At 43.6% G+C, this 24,972-nt stretch overlaps 1 protein-coding gene across 1 annotated transcript in view; it reads right to left on the bottom strand.

Annotated features, from left to right (window-relative positions):
* Positions 1–24,972, bottom strand: part of NCAM2 (neural cell adhesion molecule 2) — a 351,991-nt gene that overhangs the window by 93,408 nt on the left and 233,611 nt on the right. The window contains exon 14 of the mRNA XM_030205047.1: positions 18,283–18,404. Coding sequence (XP_030060907.1) covers positions 18,283–18,404 — 122 coding nt within the window. The remainder of the gene's footprint in view (positions 1–18,282; positions 18,405–24,972) is intronic.

The following is a 24,972-nucleotide window of genomic DNA, read 5'->3' as shown; positions in this document are numbered from 1 at the left end:
GTTTTGTATCCTTTGCCGTGTTATTTTGGGGAATGCATGTTTTTGTTTTGCCATTTATTCATCATGGGAACAGAGTCATTGAGTGCACACTCTTTGAAAAGAAGGCATACTCTGCTGGATTCTATATAGTGCGCCTAGAGATCCGCGGCAAAATCCAGGCATATTCTATAACAGCACGCATACTTTAATTGTCTTAACAAGCTAATTAGCATTGATAACTACACTTAACAAGCAATAATAAGCAATAATTGGCAGTAATTAGAATTTACATGCACAGCTCACTAACCTGCTTATAATCGAACGAGAAAAACGCCCAAGTTCCGACCTAAATCAGGAGATGGACGTTTATCTCACAAAAACGAATAACACAGTATAATCGAAAGCCGAACTTGGACGTTTTCAACTGCACTCCATCGCGGAAGCGTACAAAGTTGACGGGGAGTGTCGGAGGCGTGGTGAAGGCGGGACTGGGGCATGGTTATCACCCGAACAGAGATGGGCGCCTTTCGCCGATAATGGAAAAAAAGTATGCGTTTGTAGCTAGAATTTAGGGCACTTTTCCTGGACCCTGTTTTTTCACGAATAAGGCCCCAAAAAGTGCCCTAAATGACCAGATTACCACCAGAGGGAATCGGGGATGACCTCCCCTGTGGTTACTAACCCCCTCCCACCACAAAAAATGATGTTTCACAACTTTATATTTTCACCCTCAAATGTCATACCCACCTCCCTGGCAGCAGTATGCAGGTCCCTGGAGCAGTTGTTAGGGGGTGCAGTGGACTTCAGGCAGGTGGACCCAGGCCCATCCCCCCTACCTGTTACAATTGTGCTGCTTAATGCTTAATCGTCCAACCCCCCCAAACCCACTGTACCCACATGTAGGTACCCCCTTCACCCCTTAGGGCTGTAGTAATGGTGTAGACTTGTGGGCAGTGGGTTTTGAGGGGGATTTGGGGGGCTCAACACACAAGGGAAGGGTGCTATGCACCTGGGAGCTCTTTTACCTTTTTTTTGTTTTTGTAAAAGTGCCCCCTAGGGTGCCCGGTTGGTGACCTGGCATGTGAGGGGGACCAGTGCACTACGACTCCTGGCCCCTCCCACGAACAAATGCCTTGGATTTATTCGTTTTTGAGCCGGGCGCTTTCATTTTCCATTATCGCTAAAAAGCAAAAACGCCCAGCTCACAAATTGTCAAATAAAACATGGACGTCTATTTTTTTTTAAAATACGGTTCGGTCCGCCCCTTCACGGACCCGTTCTCGGAGATAAACGCCCATGGAGATAGACGTTTTCGTTCGATTATGCCCCTCCATGTGTATTCTGTAATGTACTGCACCTAAATTCTAATGTGCACAGATCAAAAAGGGGCATGGCTATGGACAGGGAAATGGGAATTTTGTGGGCATTCCCAGATTGTATAACTATGTGTGTAGTTATAGAATATAGCCCAGTGCTTGTAAATCTATGCATGGGGATTTATGCCACGTTTTCATTGGTGTAAATGGAAGTGCATAGTTTTAGGCACTGGAATATCAACTAAGCGTATTCTATATACCTTGCCTAAATATAGGTGCCACTTATACAATATGCTTAGGCGGAAATGTTTACCACGTGGATTTTTTTGATGCCTATATTAAATTTGGCTCACTATGTACAAGCAAGACAAGCTCTTTTTGAAAGAGCATGCACTATCCCTCAGATTCTATAAAGGGTGCCCAAATTTGAGTGCCCAAAATTGGGCACAGATCCCAGATCAGAACCCAAAGTAATTAGTTATTGGTCTCTAATGATTTAATTATTAGACTTAACAAGCACTTAAATGACATGATGCCAAACTCGCTCTGCATTATTCTGTAACAATGTACACCTAAATTGGATACTGAGCAACACAAAAGCAGGCATGGCTATGTGAGGAACATGGGCGGGTCAGGGACATTCAGAACAGATGCGTGCAGTTACAGAATATTGGAGATCCACAACCAACTTGTGTGCCAGGATTTAGACCAGATTTCAGCTGGCGTAAGTCCTCATGGAGCGAACAGCAAAAGGAGAACACCTCTATGAAAAACAAAAAGCAGGTAACTAAGAAAAAACCTTTATTGACACCAAAATGGACCCGACATGGGACCATGTTTTGGTGGGACAACCCACCTGCCTCATGTGTCTTAGAAACACTTGCAGGTACAGGTTATAGTATGAGCATATAATCCTGGAGCTCAAAACACATGTAAAAGTGGACGAACGTAGCTCACAAAATGGTGAAAAGAATGTCAAAGCTTGAAAAAGCTGTAATAAACTTCGAAGGCACCGCAGAACACCACAGTTAAAATCAACTAGAAGTCCTCGTGCCCAAAGTTGAACATGGAATTCAGTGCTCAACACTATTCTATAAAGAACACTCATTCCAGAGTGCCCTTTTATTGAATAGCATTTAGCACTGATTTTTACTGGTGCCTAATTGAGTGCACATGGTTATTGGTAAACATGCACACTCAATTAGGCACCAATAAAACAATGGTAAACAATGAAACATTAACATTTTTTCTGCCCATTTTCATTTGATCATGACATACAATGACATATTTCCATATCATAAACTGGTGCCCATCCCTAGTAATTGCTAGACTTTAAATAAATTTCATAGATAACAGAGATCCTGAAAGGATAATGGGAAAGCTATCAAGCAACAAAAACAGTATTTCTATGTTTTGGGGGTTGATATATTAAACTGCACATGTTTTCCGTAGTAGGCCATAACATTTGAAAAACATGCAAAATTCTGAATATACATACAGATGCTAACATTTTGGCATTTTGAATGTTTTTGTACCTTTTGGACTGTCTGTCTAGAATGTTTTCATGTACAGTCTGTTATATATGAACACTTAAGGAAATTCATAAATAAAGAGCCTCTGTGATCCAACAACAAACAAGGAAGATCATTATTTATGAATCTTTTTGAGAACTGGTGCATGAAAAATTCTTGTCATGCCAATTTGCAAAAAATAACAAATAACTATACCACGGCCTCCCTGTAAGCAAAATATCTTTTGAAAGTTTGCTGCCCAGTTACTTTCACACAAAGATGGCCAGTACATCAGCTAATAACATATAGTTAAGACATTTTGCTGTGGAAGACCTTGTGCTTACAACAAAAATATGCTTCGTGTTATAGAAAGCTTTTTCGAGACCTGTTTGGCATCAAATCTTCTTCTTCCTAGTTGTAGGCAGCACCTGCTTCCACTGTGTTACAGTGAGCCAGGCAGTTGTAGTATGCCTAAGAGTGAGGTATAATACGTGGGGCCTACTCAGCCTTTTTGATTATTCCCAGTTTCTTCAACTAATGATGCTATTTGACTCTTCACATGGAAGTACTTTGGCTCTTTCCCATGGATTCTATATAGGTCAGCAAAAGTTGGGCATTGCATCAGAATTTGTATGCAGATTTGTGATATGTGTGCCATTTAATGAGGAAATGGGCACCAATTGGCCACTTAACTGATGTGAATTGTGGCTTAATTGAAGTTCTGCATGGATCTCCCCTTTCCAGGTTCTATAAATTGGCACCTAATTTTTCCTGCACACAACTCAAAAAGGGATGTGACTATAGGAGAGGCATACGTGGGTCATGGGTGTTCCCAAAATTGGGCACAGATCCCAAGCATCAAGTTATAGAATAGTGCCAATCCACACTTAACTTTGAGTGCTGGACTTATATCTATATCTTTCAGGTGTAAGTCCAGCGCCCAAAGTTAGGTGCAACATACATCCTATGCCAGTATTCTATAAAGGTTGGGCACCCTTTATAGAATAGGGGCTCAGTATGAATCTTTTTGACTTCTATCTTTTGGTGCTGTATAAACAATTCTCCCCTTTATGCCCAACCAGTTTCTCTGCTAGATGCTGGCGTATGATGGTTTCATGTTCCTTGCTGTAGCCATGATCTTGAATGCTATCCTTGTTTGTGGGTTATAGCCTTGTATATTTTACTTTTTTGCATGAATCCTGTCTAGTTTTCTTCCTGATTTAGGCCCTAGTTCCTGGCTCTTGTTCCTGTTGGTCCTGCATCTGGCTGCCTGAACCCAAAATCTCAAACTGTAGGACATGATGGTTGCTAAAAGCAGAATAATCCCTGTCCATGGCTGGTTCCTGTTTGATTTTTTTTTTCCTGTATTCTTGTTTGTTCAGGTAGAGTGGTTGCTACACAACCCACTAGCAAAACCCTACAACTTTCACTAGATTAAGAACTTCTGATCTCTGTAATACAGTTTGACAGTTGTTAATGTCTACTCTACACTTTCAGTCATGCATTTATAAATAGGTTGGGCTCTGAGTTACACTCCCTGTATATGTTCAGTAATTGAAAGGTCTTTGGCCATGGGCTGATAACTATTGCTTCTTTAAGCTTCCAGAGTTGTTATTGGTAATGAGGTGAAAGATCTATGCAGCTACCACTTTTTCTGAAAATGTGATATGACAAATTGCACTTGTTCTGTGCATGAAACCATGGTACACAGGAAGAGTAGCTAGAATTTTGTTACTTTTCACAAATATCTTACTTAAACTTCATCACGTTTTCTAGTATACTGCTAAATGCATTTTTCTACAGCAGATACCATAGAACCATTGTTTTTGTAGTGATTGTGCACTTAGGGGCCCTTTTACAAAGGCACATAAGGACCTATGTGTGTCCAGCGTGCGCCATATCAGCATTACCACCCGGTTACAACGTGCCCCGGGAGGTAATTCTGAATTTGGTGCACACTGAAAACATGCAGTAGAAAATATTTTTCTATTTTCTACCATGGGGGTGTTCTTGGTGCTAATCGGCAGTTGGCGCACATTGGATGGTTTCCGTGCGGATAACGCATGAGTCCTTATTGCTAAGTCAATGGATAGCATTAAGGGCTCAGGCCATGAATAGACTAGCACGGGTTTTCATTTGACAAAATGTCTATTTTCCGCCCCCCCCCCCCCAAAAAAAAAAAAAATTTCTAGATGCGGTGGACAAATGGTCCCGCACACGTCCAATATATATATACCCACACTATCGCAGCCCACTTTTTGGCACACCTTCGTAAAAGGACTAGTGCAAAATCTGTTAATAGAAATCTACCACATGAAAAATACTTCTATTAACAGATTTTACACTAGTGCTTTTGATAATTCACAACCATTCAGTAATGTTATAGTGGATTCAAGTGGATTCACACCTTTGTAAAAGGGCCTCTAAGTTTGTGGGTAAAACAGTAAAGAACTATCTTTAGCAGATTCAACCTAATGATGCTCACATTGTTGAGGCGCCCAATGATATCCAACTAAATACATTTCTTCTGACCCCAATGCACAAAAAAGGAGTGAAACTGGGGCAGAGATAGGGTAGGTCAGCAAAAGTGCACACAAAGGTAAAATTATGTATCATACCTGATAATTTTCTTTCCATTAATCATAGCTGATCAATCCATAGACTGGTAGGTTGTGTCCATCTACCAGCAGGTGGAGATAGAGAGCAAACTTTTGCCTCCCTATATGTGGTCATGTGCTGCCGGAAACTCCTCAGTATGTCGATATCAAAGCTCCATCCGCAGGACTCAGCACTTAGAGAATTACACCCACAAAGGGACACTCTGCCCAGCTCACCACCACCGAAACGGGGGAGGGGAATTAACCCAGCTCATCCCCACACAAGTGGGGGAGGGGAATCCGTCCAGCTCATCCCCGCGGAGCGGGGGAGGGACACCACACCCGCCGATGCGGGGGGATCTGGCTTATCCTGCAACCGCAACCGCGGGAGGAGCTGACTGACCCTAACACCGCCGAAGCGGGAAGGGTACAAAGCTGCCCTACAGCCGCACGAAGCGGGAGGGAGTGCCGGCAGAATTTAAGTCTCAATCCAGCCCCGTAAAACGGAGGGGAGAGGAATGCAGCAGCTCACTGTAACACAAATTCGTCTCAACTCTTGAAGAATCCATTGAAAAACTTGAACACGAAGTCCTCCTGAACAGGAACTGAAGACTAAACTTGAACCTGAAATGCATCCAGAATATAAACAATACAGATATCTGGGAGGGACTATGGATTGATCAGCTATGATTAATGGAAAGAAAATTATCAGGTATGATACATAATTTTACCTTCCATATCATCATGCTGATCAATCCATAGACTGGTGGGATGTACCGAAGCAGTACTCACCCAGGGCGGGACATTGAAATCCCTGACCTCAACACTGAAGCTCCAAACCGGGCCTCCGCCCGTGCCGCCACAGTCAAGCGGTAATGCTTGGAGAATGTATGGGCCGATGCCCAAGTTGCCGCCTTGCATATCTCTTCCAAGGAGATGGAGCCGGCCTCTGCCATCGAGGCCGCCTGAGCTCTAGTGGAGTGAGCCTTCAGCTGGATAGGCGGCACCTTCCCCGCGGCCACATAAGCCGCTGCAATGGCTTCCTTGACCCATCTTGCCACTGTAGGCTTAGCAGCCTGCAGACCCTTACGAGGACCTGCAAACAGGACAAACAGATGATCTGACTTCCGGAAATCATTGGTCACTTCCAAATATCTGATGATGACTCGTCTCACATCCAGATATTTAAGAGCAGAGTATTCCTCTGGATAGTCCTCCCTACGAAAGGAAGGGAGACAGAGCTGCTGATTCACATGGAAGCGAGAAACAATCTTGGGCAGGAAGGAAGGCACTGTGTGAATAGTCACTCCTGCCTCAGTGAACTGCAGAAAAGGCTCTCGACATGAGAGTGCCTGGAGCTCGGAAACTCTTCTGGCTGAAGTGATAGCCACCAAAAAGACTGCTTTCAACGTCAGGTCTTTCAGAGATGCCCTCGACAAGGGTTCAAAAGGTGGCTTCTGTAATGCTCTTAGCACCAGATTGAGATTCCACGCAGGCACCACCGAGTGCAGAGGAGGGCGCAGGTGATTAACTCCCTTGAGAAAACGCACCACATCTGGCTGCGAAGCCAGGGAAGCACCCTTCAAGCGGCCCCTAAAGCAAGCCAGGGCCGCTACCTGGACTTTAAGGGAACTGAGCGACAGGCCTTTCTCCAGACCTTCTTGCAGGAATGCCAACACTGAAGAAATTGGAGCAGTGAATGGAGAACATGAGCCTGCTTCACACCACGCTGCAAAGGTACGCCAAACCCCGGCGTAAGCAGTAGAAGTAGAGCGCTTCCTCGCTCTCAGCATAGTGGCGATGACCTTGTCTGAGAAGCCCTTCTTCCTCAGACGCTGCCGCTCAATAGCCAGGCCGTAAGACCAAAGGGGGAGGGATCCTCCATCACCACGGGACCCTGATGTAACAGACCCTGCTCCACTGGCAGCCGCAGAGGATCGTCGACTGAGAGCCTGATCAAGGGTGCATACCAGGGACGTCTGGGCCAATCCGGACCCACCAGGATTACCCGGCCCGGATGCTTTGCCACCCAGTCTAGCACCCTGCCCAACATGGGCCAGGGTGGGAACACATAGAGGAGCTCTTGTGTCGGCCACTGTTGGAGAAGAGCATCTACTCCCAGGGATCGAGGGTCCCGTCCTCTGCTGAAAATGCGCGGCACTTGGCAATTGGCCGATGACGCCATCAGATCTAGGCTCGGCTGGCCCCAGCGCTTCGTGATGCCCAAGAATGCCTGAGCAGATAGCTGCCACTCTCCGGGCTCCAAGGTATGGCGACTGAGAAAGTCCGCCTTGACATTCATGACTCCGGCAATGTGGGCCGCTGACAGCTGTTCCAGGTTCGCTTCCGCCCACTGGCATAGATTCATGGCCTCCTTGGCTAGAGGGGCGCTCTTGGTACCTCCCTGGCGGTTGACATAGGCCACAGCCGTGGCATTGTCCGACAGGACCCGTACTGGCTTCAACGCCAGTACCGGGATGAACTCCAAAAGCGCCAACCGAATGGCTCTGAGTTCCAGGAGGTTGATAGACCACTTTGCCTCTGCAGGAGACCAGAGCCCCTGCGCTGTCCTTCCCAAGCAGTGGGCTCCCCAGCCTGACAAAGAGGCGTCCGTCGTGATGACAATCCACTCCGGGGTCACCAGAGGCATTCCTGCAGACAACTTGTCTGTCTGCGTCCACCAGCTCAGCGCCTTGCGCACTGCTGGGTCCAAGGGAAGGCGCACAGCATAATCCTCCGACATCGGAGTCCAGCGCTGCAGCAGAGAGTGTTGTAGTGGTCTCATATGAGCCCTGGCCCAGGGCACTACTTCCATCGTGGCCGTCATAGAGCCCAACAGCTGCACATAGTCCCAAGCCCGAAGAGGAGAGGCTACTAGGAACTGGTCCACCTGAGCCTGAAGCTTGACAATCCGATTGTCTGGCAGGAACACTCTGCCCACTTGGGTGTCGAATCGAACTCCCAGATACTCCAGGGACTGAGTTGGGCGCAGCTGGCTTTTCTCCCAGTTGATGATCCACCCCAGGGAGCTCAAAAGAGCAACCACCCGGTTCACAGCTTTGCCGCACTCTGCATAAGAGGGGGCTCGGATCAACCAGTCGTCCATATAAGGATGGACTTGTACTCCTTCCTTCCTCAGGAAGGCCGCGATGACCACCATTACTTTGGAGAAGGTCCGCGGAGCAGTAGCCAACCCGAACGGGAGGGCTCTGAATTGGAAGTGTCGGCCCAGTACTGCAAAACGCAGAAAGCGTTGATGAGGAGGCCAGATGGGAATATGCAAGTACGCTTCCTTGATGTCCAAGGATGCCAGGTATTCCCCTGCCTTCACTGCTGCTATAACAGAGCGGAGAGTCTCCATGCGAAAGTGCCGAACTTTCAAGGCCCGATTGACCCCTTTGAGGTCGAGGATAGGCCGTACAGAACCTCCTTTCTTTGGTACCACAAAGTAAATGGAGTAACGTCCCTTGCCAAGCTGATTTTCTGGCACCGGAACGACCGCACCCAGGCGGATCAGATTGTCCAAGGTCTGCTGCACTGCCACAGCTTTGACCGGAGACTTGCAGGGAGAGAGTACAAACCCGTCTCTTAAGGGTCGGCAGAACTCTAGCTTGTAGCCGTCTCTGATGACTTCCAGCACCCAAGCGTCTGAAGTTATTGTGGTCCACTCGCCCAGAAACGAGGACAGGCGTCCTCCAATCTGCACTGGGGGGTGGACCAAGGCCCCATCATTGGGTACGAGACCCTGGGGGAGGACCGGAGGGAGCACCTCCGGGACGGCGGTCTCTGCGAAAGGAATGCTGCTTGGGGGAGAAGTTCCTCTTGAAGGAAGAGGAGGCAGAAGAGCCCGACCTGCCCGGGCGGTACCGACGGGCTTCCTGAAACCGTTCTCTGGAGGTACCGGGGCGAGTACTAGCCCGAGCCCTGACCTCTGGTAACTTCTTGCCCTTAGACGTGCCGAGATCGGTCACGATTTTGTCCAGCTCGACCCCAAAGAGCAGCTTGCCTTTAAAAGGCAATTTAGCCAGGCGGGATTTAGAGGCATGGTCAGCAGACCAATGCTTCAGCCAAAGCCACCGCCGCGCAGAGATTGTCTGAGCCATGCCTTTAGCTGAGGCCCTCAAGACATCATACAGCAAGTCTGCCAAATAGGCCAAGCCCGATTCCAGGGCTGGCCAATCAGCCCTCAAGGAATGATCCGAGGGGAAAGCCCGCTGCACCATAGTCAGGCACGCCCTGGCCACATAGGAGCCACAAACTGAGGCCTGCAAACTTAAAGCAGCCGCCTCAAAGGACAACCTTAAGGCCGCCTCCAATCTTCTGTCTTTGGCGTCCTTTAGGGCCGTGCCACCTTCCACTGGCAACGCCGTTTTCTTAGTCACCGCAGTGATTAAAGAATCCACGGTAGGCCACAGATAGGCCTCACGTTCACTTTCAGGCAAAGGATAGAGGCGGGACATAGCCCTAGCCACTTTAAGGCTCGCTTCCGGGACATCCCACTGAGCCGAAATTAAGGTGTGCATAGCATCATGCACGTGGAAGGTTCTAGGCGGGCGCTTCGTCCCCAGCATAATGGCAGAACCAACAGGGGCTGAGGGAGAGACGTCCTCCGGAGAGGAAATCTTCAAAATGCCCATGGCCTACACTAACAGGTGGGCAAATCCTCTGAGCTAAAGAGCCGCGCTGCAGAGGGGTCATCCGCTCCATGCAAGCGGGGATCCGTCTCCTCCAAGGAATCCGCAAAGGACCGTTGGGAGAACTCAGAAACGCTGCCCTCATCTACATCGGAGGAGACAAAGTCCTCCAAGGCCTGGGAATCAACCCGAGGGCGTTTACCTCCGAGGGCCTCAACCTCTTTACCAGACGAGGGAGCAGGGGCAGCGTTTTGCATAAGGAAGGCCTGATGCAGCAGCAAAACAAACTCGGGGGAGAAACCCCCAGACTGTGCACTTCCGCAGCCTGGGCTACAGCCCTAGACGCACTCTCAACCGGCGCTCACCAGAGCGGGGGAGAGACATGCTGTGCATCCAAAATGGCGTCCGGCGCGACACTCCGCGAAGGAGCCGCGCGGGAAGAATGGCGCTTAAGTTTAGCCGCTTTTGTGCCGTCGCCCAAATTAAGGGCGTTCATGGCATTAACGTCTCCCACCTCAAGGGCGGCCCAAGAAGAAGCCGTCCGAGCCGCGTGGCTGGCCAAGATGGCGGAGGCGAGCAGCGGGGGATGGGCGTTTATGGCGGGAAAAACCGCCACACCGGAGGAAGGACCGGGACACTCATCGGTCACGAAACTGTCACCCAAGAAGGGCGAATCAGACTTTAAGACCCCCGCATCCCCTCTAGAAGCGCACAAGCGATCCGGGGAGCGACTCTTTGCGCCCTCGCCCTCCGACGCCATAGGCCACGTGGAGATCAATCGGGGAACCCCCTGCCCGCTATAAAAAGGTAAAAATTACCTGCTTTCCGCTCCGAGCTGTAACGACCTGGTGTCCCAGTGAGTAGCTGTAATAAACGTTTAAATAAACGTCGAAATAAACGCCTTTAAGGACGTTCAAATTTTTTTTTTTTTTTTTTTTTTAACGGAGCCAGCATTTTAGAAGAGAGGGGGGGAGGGGGGAGAAAAGGAGGGACCTGGCGCCACCAGGTTTGCACTTGCTCAAGAAGAGCCTTCAACCCCAGGCACTCGACAAAACCTAAAAATTAGGCTTGGAGGCCTAGCCAGAGCTGCTGCTGCTGTGTGTGACCACCACCTGCTGAGATAGAGAACATACTGAGGAGTTTCCGGCAGCACATGACCACATATAGGGAGGCAAAAGTTTGCTCTCTATCTCCACCTGCTGGTAGATGGACACAACCCACCAGTCTATGGATTGATCAGCATGATGATATGGAACATTTTGTTGTGAAATTCTCATGCCCACTTTATCCTATTTACTTTGAACCTATGAAGTACATAAGGTAAATATGGAGAGGGAACCCTTTGGAGGTGAATTAATATGGGGGCATTGAGCGGGGGATCTGATATGATGGGCTATCAGAAGAGAGGATATAATTATGGAGGGCATCAGGAATAGGTTGGCAAAGTAATGCCTGACTCCTTTAAGATGTGGCCTGGGAGTATCAGGTCACAGATGAGTGCCTGATATACCTGAGCGGGATAGTCATGCTCACAGGAAAATATGGTGCAACTTAATAACTACCCCCTTTTATAGAGTAATTTTATGAAGATATTTGGCCCATACCAAAATATCTCTTCTAAAATGACTCCACATGCAAAAGTGTGCATCATGACAAGAACACATATACTTGTATGTGCTTTTGATCTGTGTGTCTGTAGGTGGATTTTAGGCAGAGTCATGATTTACACATGTACTTTACACATGTACATGTACACATGCTCCCAAGCAAGAATAATGTTATTGGCTTCATCTTAGCCACAATCTCTGCAACTTTGCTAGACAATTATATAACGACATATATATGCATATATGAAATAGGAACTTCCTGCCCTCTCAACCTAGGTGGCCTATTATAAAATCTCCCTCTTAACTCATGTACTTAACATACATTTTGTTATCTTTTCTGGACATCAGTTGTTTTACAATATTTACATTTTCTGGTTAGGGTGGTTAGGGTGGTGGACTTTGGTCCTGAGGAACTGAGTTCGATTCCCGGCACAGGCAGCTCCTTTTGACTCTGGGCAAGTCACTTAAACCTCCATTGCCTGCCGCACTGAGCCTGCCATGAGTGGGAAAGCGCGGGGTACAAATGTAACAAAAAAAAAGAGCTGGATGTAAGTGTCTTTCTAGATGCTAAATTGCCTCCTATGTTTCTTAGACATGCATGAGGCCAGAGTATACCTCTCAACTCAAAGCCTTTAATTAGTCAAGAAGGCTCACTATTGACTAGCAAATCATTGTGGGTTTAAAGTTAGAAAAAGTATTTTGTTAAGTTGTCTGCCAGTTAGCAGATGCTTATATGTGTGTGTCTAAAAGAGAACTGGGAGGGGATGGGGTAGTGGTAATCCTGGCTAACTCAGACTGTTCCCGAGTAATTAAAGGTGCCTGTATAAATTAGCATGGTATGCAGAAATAATGATATGAAACAAACAACAAAAAAACCAAGGTGACATCTTTTTGGTAAACTAACAATATATTTCTTGAGTAAATTTTGGAAATTAAACATGTCCTTCCTCATGCCCAAACGGCTCAATGAAAAGGTGTTGCCTATTTTGTGGTTGACCTTTATTTCTGTAAAGCAATTTTTGAAATATTGATTTCTCCTATTTAGTCCTACTGCATGTTTTTATAGACTTTTAAAGGCAGAGACCTTTTGCTCTGGTGAAGTGGTTCACTCAAATACTTTTGAGGCAGGTTCTGAATCCTAAAACTTGTTTCCCTTGTGCATAGCCTAGTTTTGAGCAGTTTCAAGTTCCAGAAACTTAAACAGAGCTTCCAGTACTTTTGTGTTTGTCTTGTCTATGTTTCTTGACTATATGATAAGTTCCATGGAACTAGAACTATCTTTTATATAGATATAGATGGATAGTTTCTCAATTTTCCAATTACTCATTATCTTTCAGCTGAAATTTACTGGCAAGGAAATATTTTAAGGAACTATTTTGTTTGCCTAAATCTGAATAAATGATTTTGATTAAATGTTACTATTTATCTTTGAGGAAAGTTCAATTGGAGGGTCAGGAGGGTGACCAAGCAGTTTTGGGTCTATCAGCTAGTGTGGATTTGACTGCTTTCTTAGAAGTTTCTACAGATTGCGTTTCAGCTAGGCCCATCCTCTTGATCACTTTTTTGCATGAAGGGGATAAATTGTATAACTTACGAGGCAGTTTTTGTCGACTTGAGCATTAGGTGGATCAATTGCATTGTAGTAGACTTAGAGTGGGTCCTTCTTACCCAACATCTCTCTCAACTACTTAATAAAGTTATAAAGTAGTTGAGAGAGATGTTGGGTAAGAAGGAACCAGTTTGCATACTCTGCTTTAGATAGGTTCAAATGGAATACAAATGTCATTTTCTATGAGTTTGGAAAGTAATCAAATGCCTATTGGCTTCCAAGATTTCCAGTTTAAGTAAGAGTTTTGTATTTTTATCGTTGAGTTCTACCAAAGAAAAATATCAATAGGCCTTCTCTCTTTTATTTTGAGATTCTTCAAGAATTCATTGAGCATCAAAGAGACTGACTTTATTATGTGTGATTTTCTAGGTAATTTTTTCATAGTGGGTTTAAGATAGAGAAGATGTGGAGCAATGAGTGAGCTTTTGAAAGATAGCCATATGAGTCTGGTTTGGGAAATATCAGACCATTTGATAGCTTGAGAAACTTGAAAAGCTAGATGATAGGTTCTGAAATCCAGTAAATTTATTCCTCCTTTATCTTTGGGTCACTTTAGTTTTTTCAGAGCTATGCGGGGAGTCTTTCCTTTCGAAATTAAAATTAGACAAGGTATTATCAAGATTTTTATAAAGTTTTTGTGGGAAGAAAATTGGAGTCATACTAATTATATAATTTATTTTTGGTACTAGAACCATTTTGATGGCTTCAATTCATCCCCACCAATTAAGAAATAGTGGCTTCCATTTTTCAATATTATCTTTAACCATGTTTAGAATGAATTCCATATTGAGTTGAATGGCTTGTTCTGTATTAGTTCCATACCAAACACCCAAATATTTAATCTTGTCATGCTTTCACTTAAATGGGTAATCTGCAACATGATATTTCATTGCATATTTAGATAATTGCATTAGAACAGATTTGGTCCAATATATCTTGTACCCAGATATGTCGGAGAAGGAATCTATACATCTTAATATTTTTGTAGCGCCAGTGTGTACCCGGCGGTAATCGGGAAGAGCCGCATGCTGCCCATTTACAGTCAAAGTAGCGCAGGAGCCCTTACCAGAACCTTAATGGATGGTGGTAAGTGCTCTCACTCAAAATGGGCATGCAACAAGTGCTTCACTTGCCGCACATCCATTTTTTAAAAATACCCTGCCTTTTACTCGCTGCAGTAAAAGGGGGCCTTGGTGTTTGTCAAAAAACATACGCCGATGCCAGTGCAGGCCTTACTTTGCCACAGCTTCATAAAAGAACCTCATAATAATTAGAACTTTGTTTGGGTTTGATGGAATAGGGGATTTAAGATATATATTAAGTCTCATTTGATTAAGACTTGTTCTTTTTTCTTTTATGATCTATCTCCTTTTCTCTCATGATGTGGGCTATGTTGCAATATATTTCAGCAATTTTTTTAATGTCCTCTTTTGGAGTAAAATGTATCAAGTTTCTTTGGGCCCTGTTTACTAAGCTGTGCTGTAGACGTGCTAGCGTTTTTAGCGTGTGCCAATGCTAGAGGCACCCATAGGAATATATGGGTGTCTCTAGCATTTAGCACATGCTAATTTTAGCTTGCACTAAAAATGCTAGCACACCATAGTAAACAGGGCCCTTTATTTTCCTAATTATATGTGAAACATGTAATATTTCAATAAAAAAAATAGATGGATGGATATATAGATACATAGATGAATGGATATCTCTGTCTACATCTATCTATAATTATTTCCATCTATTGACATAGGGGTCCTTTAAATAAGCTTTGGTAAAAAGTGGCCTGAGCGTGTCCTTAGGCAGGTGTTTTCCATGCTCTAAGGCCATTTTTATTGCTGCCTTAAAAATGCCTTTTTTCTTCATTTTGTTTTGCATTAATGGTCATGTACTAAAGTTGCCATTAGCACACTGCCATTTTTAAAAGTTACCATGTGAGCATTTATCACCACCCATTTGATAGGCAGTAAGGGCTCCTGTATTATGGTGTGTCTACAAGCTAGTAGACGTAATGTAATGTAGACGTGCTAACTGGTTAGCATAGCTACACCCACTCTCTGCCCGTGTCATGTCCCTCAAAAATTTTTGAAACTTGTTTTATTATGTAGTTAATGCGCACAGATTTCAAAGTTGCCATAGGATGCCTGCACGTGTCCTGCAGTACTCCATGTTTTGCTTTGTTAGGCACATGTTAGCACCTAATGAAGCTTAGTAAAAGGTCTCCATGCATGTAGCTCCAATATTCATGTGCACCAGTTTGTGCCAGGGCAGAGTTGATATTCAGCACCAGTAGCCAGATATCTATCTGGAAAAGTTCAGACAGCAAAAACCACTGTCATAACTTATCCATATATTTATATAGATACCAGTTCTGAATAGCTATGGTACCAGGATGACTTACAGCAACTATTCTGTACTTGAATATTGAGCAGGAAACACAAGAAAAGGAGAAAAACCTCCATGAATAGAGCAAACCAATGATAGATCAAAGAATGAAGTGAGTCAGTGAGAATTGGAACCAGATGAATCTTTATACAAGGGAAAAACCCGACATGGCTGTGTTTCGGCATACAAATATGCCCCTAACGCAGGCATATTTGTATGCAGAACCAAGGGACGTAGCAAGACATCATTGGGTGGGGGGTCCAGAGCCCGAGGTGGGGGGCACAGTTTAGCCCGCCTCCCCCAGCCGCCGACCCTCCTGCCACCAGGTACCTTTGCTGGCAGGGGACCCCAACCCCCGTCAGCTGAAATCTTCTTCAGCGCCAGTCTCCGGCGCCTTCGCTGATATGTTTCTGTCAGGCCTGACTCCTGATGTCCTGCAGGACGGCTGGCGGAGTTTTGGGACCCCTGCCAGCAAAGGTACCTGGCAGCGGCAGGGGAGGGTCAGTGGCAGGGGAGCTCGAAAGTAGAGAGGGCCAGGGCTAAATCTGTGGGGGTCTATGCCCCCATGGCCCCACCTAGCTATGCCTCTGGCTGAAACACAGTATGTTGTGCTTTTCCCTTGTATAAAGATTCATCTGGATCCAATTATCAGTGACTCACTCCACTCTGATCCAACCTTGGATATTGAGCACAATATCCAGGTGTCAGCTTACACTGCAATCCTCGTTACACTATTCAGCTTATAATCGAAAGACAAAAATGCCTATATTGCGACCTAAATCGGGAGATAGGCGTTTATCTCCCAAAAACGAATAACGCGGTATAATCGAAAGCCGGACTTGGACGTTTTCAACTGCACTCCATCGCGGAAGCGTACAAAGTTGACGGGGGCGTGTCGGAGGCGTGGTGAAGGCGGGACTGGGGCGTGGTTATCACCCGAACAGAGATGGGCGCCTTTCGCCGATAATGGAAAACAAGTATGCGTTTGTAGCTAGAATTTAGGGCACTTTTCCTGGACCCAGTTTTTCCACGAATAAGGCCCCAACAAGTGCTCTAAATGACCAGATTACCACCAGAGGGAATCGGGGATGACCTCCCCTGACTCCCCCAGTGGTCACTAACCCCCTCCCACCACAAAAAATGATGTTTCACAACTTTTTATTTTCACCCTCAAATGTCAAACCCGCCTCCCTGGCAGCAGTATGCAGGTCCCTGGAGCAGTTGTTAGGGGGTGCAGTGGACTTCAGGCAGGTGGACCCAGGCCCATCCCCCCCTACCTGTTACAATTGTGCTGCTTAATGCTTAGTCATCCAACCCCCCCAAACCCACTGTACCCACATGTAGGTGCCCCCCTTCACCCCTTAGGGCTATAGTAATGTTGTAGACTTGTGGGCAGTGGGTTTTGAGGGGGATTTGGGGGGCTCAACACACAAGGGAAGGGTGCTATGCACCTGGGCGCTCTTTTACCTTTTTTTTTGTTTTTGTAAAAGTGCCCCCTAGGGTGCCCGGTTGGTGTCCTGGCATGTGAGGGGGACCAGTGCACTACGACTCCTGGCCACTCCCATGAACAAATGCCTTGGATTTATTCATTTTTGAGCTGGGCGCTTTCATTTTCCATTATCACTGAAAAACAAAAACGCCCAGCTCACAAATTGTCGAATAAAACATGGACGTCTATTTTTTTTGAAAATACGGTTCGGTCCGCCCCTTCACGGACCCGTTCTCAGAGATAAATGCCCATGGAGATAGATGTTTTCGTTCAATTATGCCCCTCCACGTGTTTAAACATTGGGGATAAAATGGCCATATTTTGTAGACTGACTAAAGGCAGTAATTTTACAACTTTTGTCAAATCTTTCCCAGATTTCTATAAGCCACATTGTGCTTCAATGGGGGTTGATTAATAGTTACTTAGACACTCTGCACCACAGAAGCAGAACATATACCAAATCAGCCACCAGCTACCATTAAAAAAGAGTCATACTGACAAAAACCAGTTAACATAGCAGACTGCTGGATTTTTAGAAGACTAGCACTGCACCCTTCTACCTGTTTTAGCATAAAAACAGAATTATTATAAAACATATCTAAGTACTCTGCACAGATATCAAAACTGGGAGATGATCTACCACCAGCTGAAATTATAATTACTTCCAGTTGAGAACCAGTGGGGGAAGGAGAGAATGAAAATTTCATAAATCTTTATCTAGTGATAATCACTAGCATGTTAAAAAATGAAATCTCAAGTTGTGCAAGAAAATAAGCAAAGCAAAGGAAAAATGCTCTCCGAAAAAGCATGTGAATATATTTCAGCATATGCACTAACCACCTGAAAATCATCGGCTTGTGGTTTAAAGATAGCCAGTTATATCGTGTAATATAACCTGCAGATCGGCCAAGTTAATGGTGGTCACAATAGGTAGAATAACTTTGGCTGGTCTGACTTTAACACATTAGCTTGGCCAGTTAAAATCAGACCGGCCAAAGTTAAACCGGATATTCAATGCCAGTCAGCGGAAACAGCCTGGCATTGAAATCCAGGTATAGCATGGACCATGGGAGACAGCTCGTCTATCTCCCATGGTCTGAATATCGGGTGGTAATACTTTAAGCAAATATCTGAACACCTTTTGTAAACAATAATACTTACGCTCTTGTATTTCACAATGTATTCCAGAATTGGAGCTCCACCATCATCCTGCTTTGTGATACTTAGCTTAAAGCTCTTTCCTCCTCCTGGTTGTCCCTGGACTGATGGAGGGCTTGGTTCACCTAAATGATAATGGGGTAGGGAGAGAGGTGTTAATGTTTTTACTGATATTGCCATTGTTTTAAATACAATCTCATGATGTTACTACAGTCCAGGGGGGCTGGAGTGCAGAGAGGGAAGAGTGGAGACAGTGAAAGAGGAACTCAGGTTCAGAGTGGATCGGGAACAGAGTGAGAATATTGGAGCAGGGGGCTCACAAGGCAAGAAGGCAGAAAAGTTCAAAGGTTATCTAATTCTGCTTGCTCTAGACACAAAAATGTCTTATTATGGTTCTATGAATTAACACGTTTACATGAAAGTGAAGGAATATCATATGTAGATTAGGTCTGACAGGCATAAAGGAAACAGTGAGATACATATACTCTTCTCCACACACTATTTAGCATGTGCCCACTGATTCTTAATATGTAATATCTGCCTCATATTAGGTATTAAGGATATGCATTGAAGAATGCACATTCAAGTCAGATTCAATAAACAGTGCTCAAATGTAGGTGCTGGACAATTTCACACTAGGCATTATTCTATTAAGGATACCTTTTGCACTTAGAGCATATTCTCATGCCCAACTTTGGGTATGAGGACTTATACAAATTTGGTATAAATCCTGGTATGCAAGATGGGCATGAAATCCTGGTATTCTATAACACTGTGTCTAAATATTTGGAATGCTCCTGACCCACCCATGTGCCTCCCATGACTGTGCCCTTCTTTGGGTTGCAAACAAAACACACCCAGCATTATAGAGTAGTGTGTAGGCATATGTGTGTGTAAATCCAAATTTGTGCCAATTAACTCTAATTAATGGCAATAATCGGTTGTTAGCGCCCAACAGACACACACATCTGGGCTCTGCACCCAAATTTGGGCAACCTATATAAAATCTGGAGGTTCATATGGGCATCTAAAAGTTTTAAGTAGATGCAACACACTTGTATGTACATATACCTATGAATTATCAAGCGTAGAATCAACTGAATGCATTTTTTATTTCTTGCTTGTATATGATGCATGCTTAAAAATGATTAGGTCAAATAAATATAAGAAAAATGTCCAAAATCAGAAAAAAAATTGCTTTAAATAAGTATGAACCACATTTTTATAGGGGAAGATATGCACATCTCTATGAGTTACTAACTTTTATTGTATGTGCTATTTCAAGAATTCAGCTCCCAGCATGTAGTGTTGTCAAAAGATGAGGCTTGTGTATAAGAGAAGACATTGTTAATGTTTATTCTCAGCTAGAACACATATTTTGCACACTTCTTTTCAGAAAAGATAAATATACTAATACATACTTTTGCATAATTTTACATACACAAACTTATAAAGCAAGATTTACAGAGACAATGAACATCTTTTTGCAAACAAATGGTTAAAATGCATGTAATGATGAAGCATTGCTATACTTTTCACAATTTATAGGGGATACATATTTTACAGGATAGTAATTCCACAAAGTCCTATAGTCATTGCTGTTTTGGATGTAGTTAGATAGTCGTTCCAAGGATCTTCACAAGTGTTCTGAGGTTTCACCCAGAACAGCAGTTGGAGGCCATGTCTTAAAATTCAGCCACAATCCTTTTGAGGGACTACTTAGCTCATTATTGAGAACTTTATAACCCTCTGATTCCTGTTTTCTCTTCACTCTAGCGTCCTCATCCAAGCATGAAAAGGCAAGTATACTTCCAAAAGGTAAATCGCTGAAATCATAGAAGGCCACACCTCTGTAGTAAGGGGCATTTTCGATATGACATCTAAGTCAGACGTTGGACATTTTGCGTTAACCTCCAGATTCTATATAGCATGCCTAGAGATCCGCGCCGAAATTGGCCCAGATTTATAACAATGCGTGTAACTTAAGAAGGTTAACAAGTTAATGAGAACTGATAATAGCAATTAACAAGCAATAATGAGCACTTATTGGCACGGATTAGAATTTATGCGCACAACTTGCTAAGCGTTTTCTGTAATGAAGTGTGCCAAACTTCTACCATGTGCAGACATAAAGGAGCATGGTTATGGGTGAGAAAATGGGCATTTCATGGATGTTCTTCTACTCACTGGGATTTATCCACATTTTCATTGGTGTAAATGGATGTGAGTAGTTTTAGGCGCTGAGATATAAACTAAGCTTATTTTATAATTGGTGCTTAAATTTAGGCACCGATTATAGAATACGCTTAGTCAGCACAGATTTCAGCACCAAGTTTTTAGGCGCCAAATATAGAATCTCCCCCTAAACGTTCAAAATACAAATAGAAAACATGACCATTTTTTAAAACGCAAAATGTCTCTTTTATTTGTTTTGTTTTCCAATATACCATTTGTAAAAAGGTTTAGTGCTCTGTGCATTTATCTTTTCAGGCCATGTTTGACAAAAAATATGTACAAGTTAAAAACAGAGAAAATCCAGCCAATAGGATGTAGGAGGTGCCAGCATTTTTAACAGACTGGTCCCCCAGACATCCCAAGGAGAGCAATGGGGCATTGCTCCCTTATCTTATCTGCTTAGCCCTCCAAAATCCACCCAAAACCCACTACCGCAAACTGTACAGCACTACAATTGCCCTTATGGGTGAAGAGGGCACCTATATGTGGGTTTTTAATGAGTTTCTAGGGGATCACAGTTTCCACCACAAGTGTAAAAGGTGTGGGGAGGTACGGGCCTGGGTCCATCTTTCTACAGTTCACTGCACCCACCACTACACTACTCTGGGGACATGCACACTGCTCCAATGGACCAAACCTGGGGCTGTCATGGAGACTGGTGAGTACTATTTTTATTTACATTAGTCCCTGATTTTCTCTTGTGGTCATCCATTCATTTATAGTACCTTTTTGAGATTTATTTGTTCTAAAAACAGGTCTTGACCAAAACGTTGACATTTTCACCCTAGATGTTTTCGTTTTGTTCACCCTTTTGATTTGGACGTATTGCAAACAAAATACATAGATAGACATCTGCAAAACTGATTTCAAAAATATTGGTTTGGACGTTTGGAGAAAACTCAATCCAAATGGTGCTTTATGACACTTTTTGGATGTTTTCCTCTTTCAAAAATGAGCCTCTATGTAACTTTGTATATCTAATGGCCCCTTTTACTCAGCAGTAAAAGGGGCCCTGCGGTAGTGTTAGCACGTGGATTCACCACGCGCTGAGGCCTCCTTTACCGCAGTGGGTAAAAGGCTTTTTTTAAAAGAGAAATCACCCTGTGGTAAGTGAACCACTTACTGTCTGGCCATTTCCCGGGAAAGCCCTTACCAACACCCACTGAGGAGGTGGTAAGGGCTCCGCACTCACCTGGTGGTAACTGGGCAGTGCACGATGTTGCCCAATTACTGACAGGTAAGCCTCTGGCACTAGAAAATAAAAATGCATTTTCTAGAACTGGAATTGGCATGCAGCAGAGGCTGGGATTCCTGTCGGCTCCTGCAGTAGCCCAGTTGTAGGCCCGATTACTTTAATGTGGTGGTAGCACTACCACCCTTTAGTAAAAGGGCCCCTAAGTGCTTTGAAAATACTCAAAGACTATTTGAAACACTGTTTTGTAAAAAGGCACTAAAGTTTGTAAACATGTAAGTAGGCATGGATAAAAAGGACAAAGCCATTGTGGATTTAGCCAATGGAAGTGTTGTCTTACCAATCAGCTACATTTTCTGAAAAGGGTAAATAAATGTGGATAACAGTGAGCCAGTTGATATTGTGTATCTGAATTTTCAGAAAGTATTTGACCATGTACATCTTGAACAACTTTGGAGAACATTACAAATCATGTAGGAGGCAGTGTCCTAATGTGAATTAAGAATTGGTTAAAAGATTGAAAACAGAGATAGTTAAATGGTCAATATTCTCAATGGAGAAGGGTAAATAGTGGTGTTCCCTAGGGATTTGTGCTGGGACCGCTATGTTTTGATATATTGGAAAAGGACATTATGAGACTGGAAGTCTGGGCATTGAATGCAAATGAAATTTAATGTGAGCAAATGCAAAGTGATGCACGTAGGGAAAAGCAACCCAAACTATAGCTACATGATGCAAGGTTTGACACTAGGAGTCAGCACCCAGGAAAAGGTTATAGGTGTCATTGATGATGAAACATTGAAATTTTCTTCTCAGTGTGCAGCAGTAGCCAAAAGAGTAAATATAATATTAGCAATTATTAAGAAAGGAATAAAGAATAAATCAGAAAATATTGTAATGCCTTTTTATCTTTCCATGGTGTGACCACACCTTGAATATTGTGTGCAGTTCTGGTCACACATCTCAAAAAAGATACCGCAGAAACACTACCATAAATTTAATAAAAGATAAATGAAAAGAAGAAGTGACAAATCAGGGATGCATAGCAGTCAGATATACTTTTATAAATATATGATAGTTATTAATCTTGTTCTGTCTCTCAAAGCCCAAAATGCTGATAAAAAATGAGACAAAAAGCTACCCATTCACTGAAATAGATAGTACAGAAAATATTCTGCTTCTTTCTCCCATTAGAAAATTATACCTTTAGCCTTCCAGTAATTGGACTCATTTTGAAAGCCTCCACAAAGCCAAATTATAGTTGGCCAAATATATTCACAAACTGTTCAAGGAAAAAAAAATCAGAACATTTTAATTTGAACCTGATGCCAAAAGTTAACAAAAAAGAAAGGACAAAATTCATATTTTTTATTTTAAATTATATAATGATAAAAGTAATATTGGATGTAATCAAAGTGCATTTACATTATAAGAACAATGAGCAATAAGTATAACCATCTACCAGGTTATTTGTAGGGGGGAAGTTATCAAGCCTCATCAGGGCAATAACCTGTGTTATTTGCCCCTTAATGCAATTTAAAAGGCAATAATGCAGGGTTTTTTTTTTTTTGCCCTAATAGTGTTGTCACTGTGGGGCACACAGCAGGGGCATAGCCAGACTTGTCATTTGTTTGGGGAACCCAGAGTTGACAAGGGAGGCACTACGCATATAGTGTGAGTAGTGCTTGATATACTCCTAAATAATGCCTTTGAGGGTACTTGATAATGGATTTCTGAGGGGCCCTTTTACTAAGCCCCGTATGCGCATCCTACGTGCATCAATTTTGAACTGCTACTGTGTGGCCCGGGTGGTGATTTCATTTTTTACACACGTCCACTAAGCATGTTGGAAATTTTCTGGCACGCGGTGCTAACCCGGCAGTAATCAGCATTGTTTGCATGTAAACCATTACCGCTCGGTTAACATGTGAGACTTTACTGCTAGGTCAATGGGCCCAAAATGGACGCGTGCCAATTTTTATTTTGCCCCACGTCCATTTCCGGCTAAAAAAAGGCCTTTTTTGCAGGTGTGCTGAAAAATGGACCTGCACGCGTCCAATACATGTATCTACACCAGTGCAGGCCATTTTTCGGCACACCTTAGTAAAAGGACCCCTAAGTAAACAGTCTCTCCTGCATCAACATAAACTATATGCACACTTACGGAAACCTTGGAAACACTGACATTTTTAAATGAAGTTGCATTATCCCATAACTTAAACGTTGCCGCTATAGTAGACTTGAGTCTGGTCAACCTCTCAACATACATCACAATATCCTGGAAAATAATTACTGCAGTGGTACATATCCCTCAACTTTGCTTTATAACAAATATAAAATGCCTTATTAAGCTGTATTAATAAAATAATTCTTATTGTCCCTTCCTCTGGTTCTACTACTGTCTCTCCCTGGAATTCCTGAAATGTGTTCCTTCAACCCCCTTCTCCCTTACATGAGGAATTGTGATATTAAATAGATAAGTGGAGGAGTGGCCTAGTGGTTAGAGCACCAGTCTTGCCATCCAGAGGTGACCAGTTCAAATCCCACTTCTGCTCCTTGTGATCTTAGGCAAGTCACTTAACCCTCCATTGCCTCAGATACAAACTTAGATTGTGAGCCCTCCTGGGACAGAGAAATATCCAGTGTATCTGAATGTAACTCACCTTGAGCTACTACTGAAAAGGTCTGAGCAAAATCTAAACAAATAAATATGTTTGTGTTCCTAGTCATACACCCAAAGGTCACATAATCTTTTCAAGAAAGTCAGTTAATCATTTAACTTATTAGTGGAACATAACCACAGATGGTACGGTCGCATTTTCAATATGGTAATATTAAAGCACAGCTAAGGCACAGGTTATTTTGAGTTAGTCTTCATGCGGCTTACATTTGAAAATACAGTGAAACATAATTATAGAATTCAATTATATCATGGAAGAAATTAGATGGATAACTCTGAAACATTTAACAAAGTTGAGATTAGCATATTTACCCAAATGGATATTTAAAAGGGAAAGAGACTTGATATACTGCCTTTCTGTGTTTTTTTTTCTTTGCAACTACAGTCAAAGCAGTTTACATTTTATATACAGGTAATTATTTGTACCTAGGACAATGGAGAGTTAAGTGACTTGTCCAGAGTCACAAGGAGCTGCTGTGGGAATCAAACCCAGTTCCTCCAGGATCAAATTCCACTGCACTTACCACTAGGCTGCTCCTCCACTCCCTGTTCTTTAAATGTACTGCATGTTCAGAAATCATAGTCA

This window comes from Microcaecilia unicolor, chromosome 5, assembly GCF_901765095.1.
Source record: "Microcaecilia unicolor chromosome 5, aMicUni1.1, whole genome shotgun sequence".
NCBI lineage: Eukaryota > Metazoa > Chordata > Amphibia > Gymnophiona > Siphonopidae > Microcaecilia > Microcaecilia unicolor.
The sequence above is the reverse complement of the archived record's forward strand: the minus strand, read 5'-3'. Positions and strand labels throughout refer to the sequence as shown.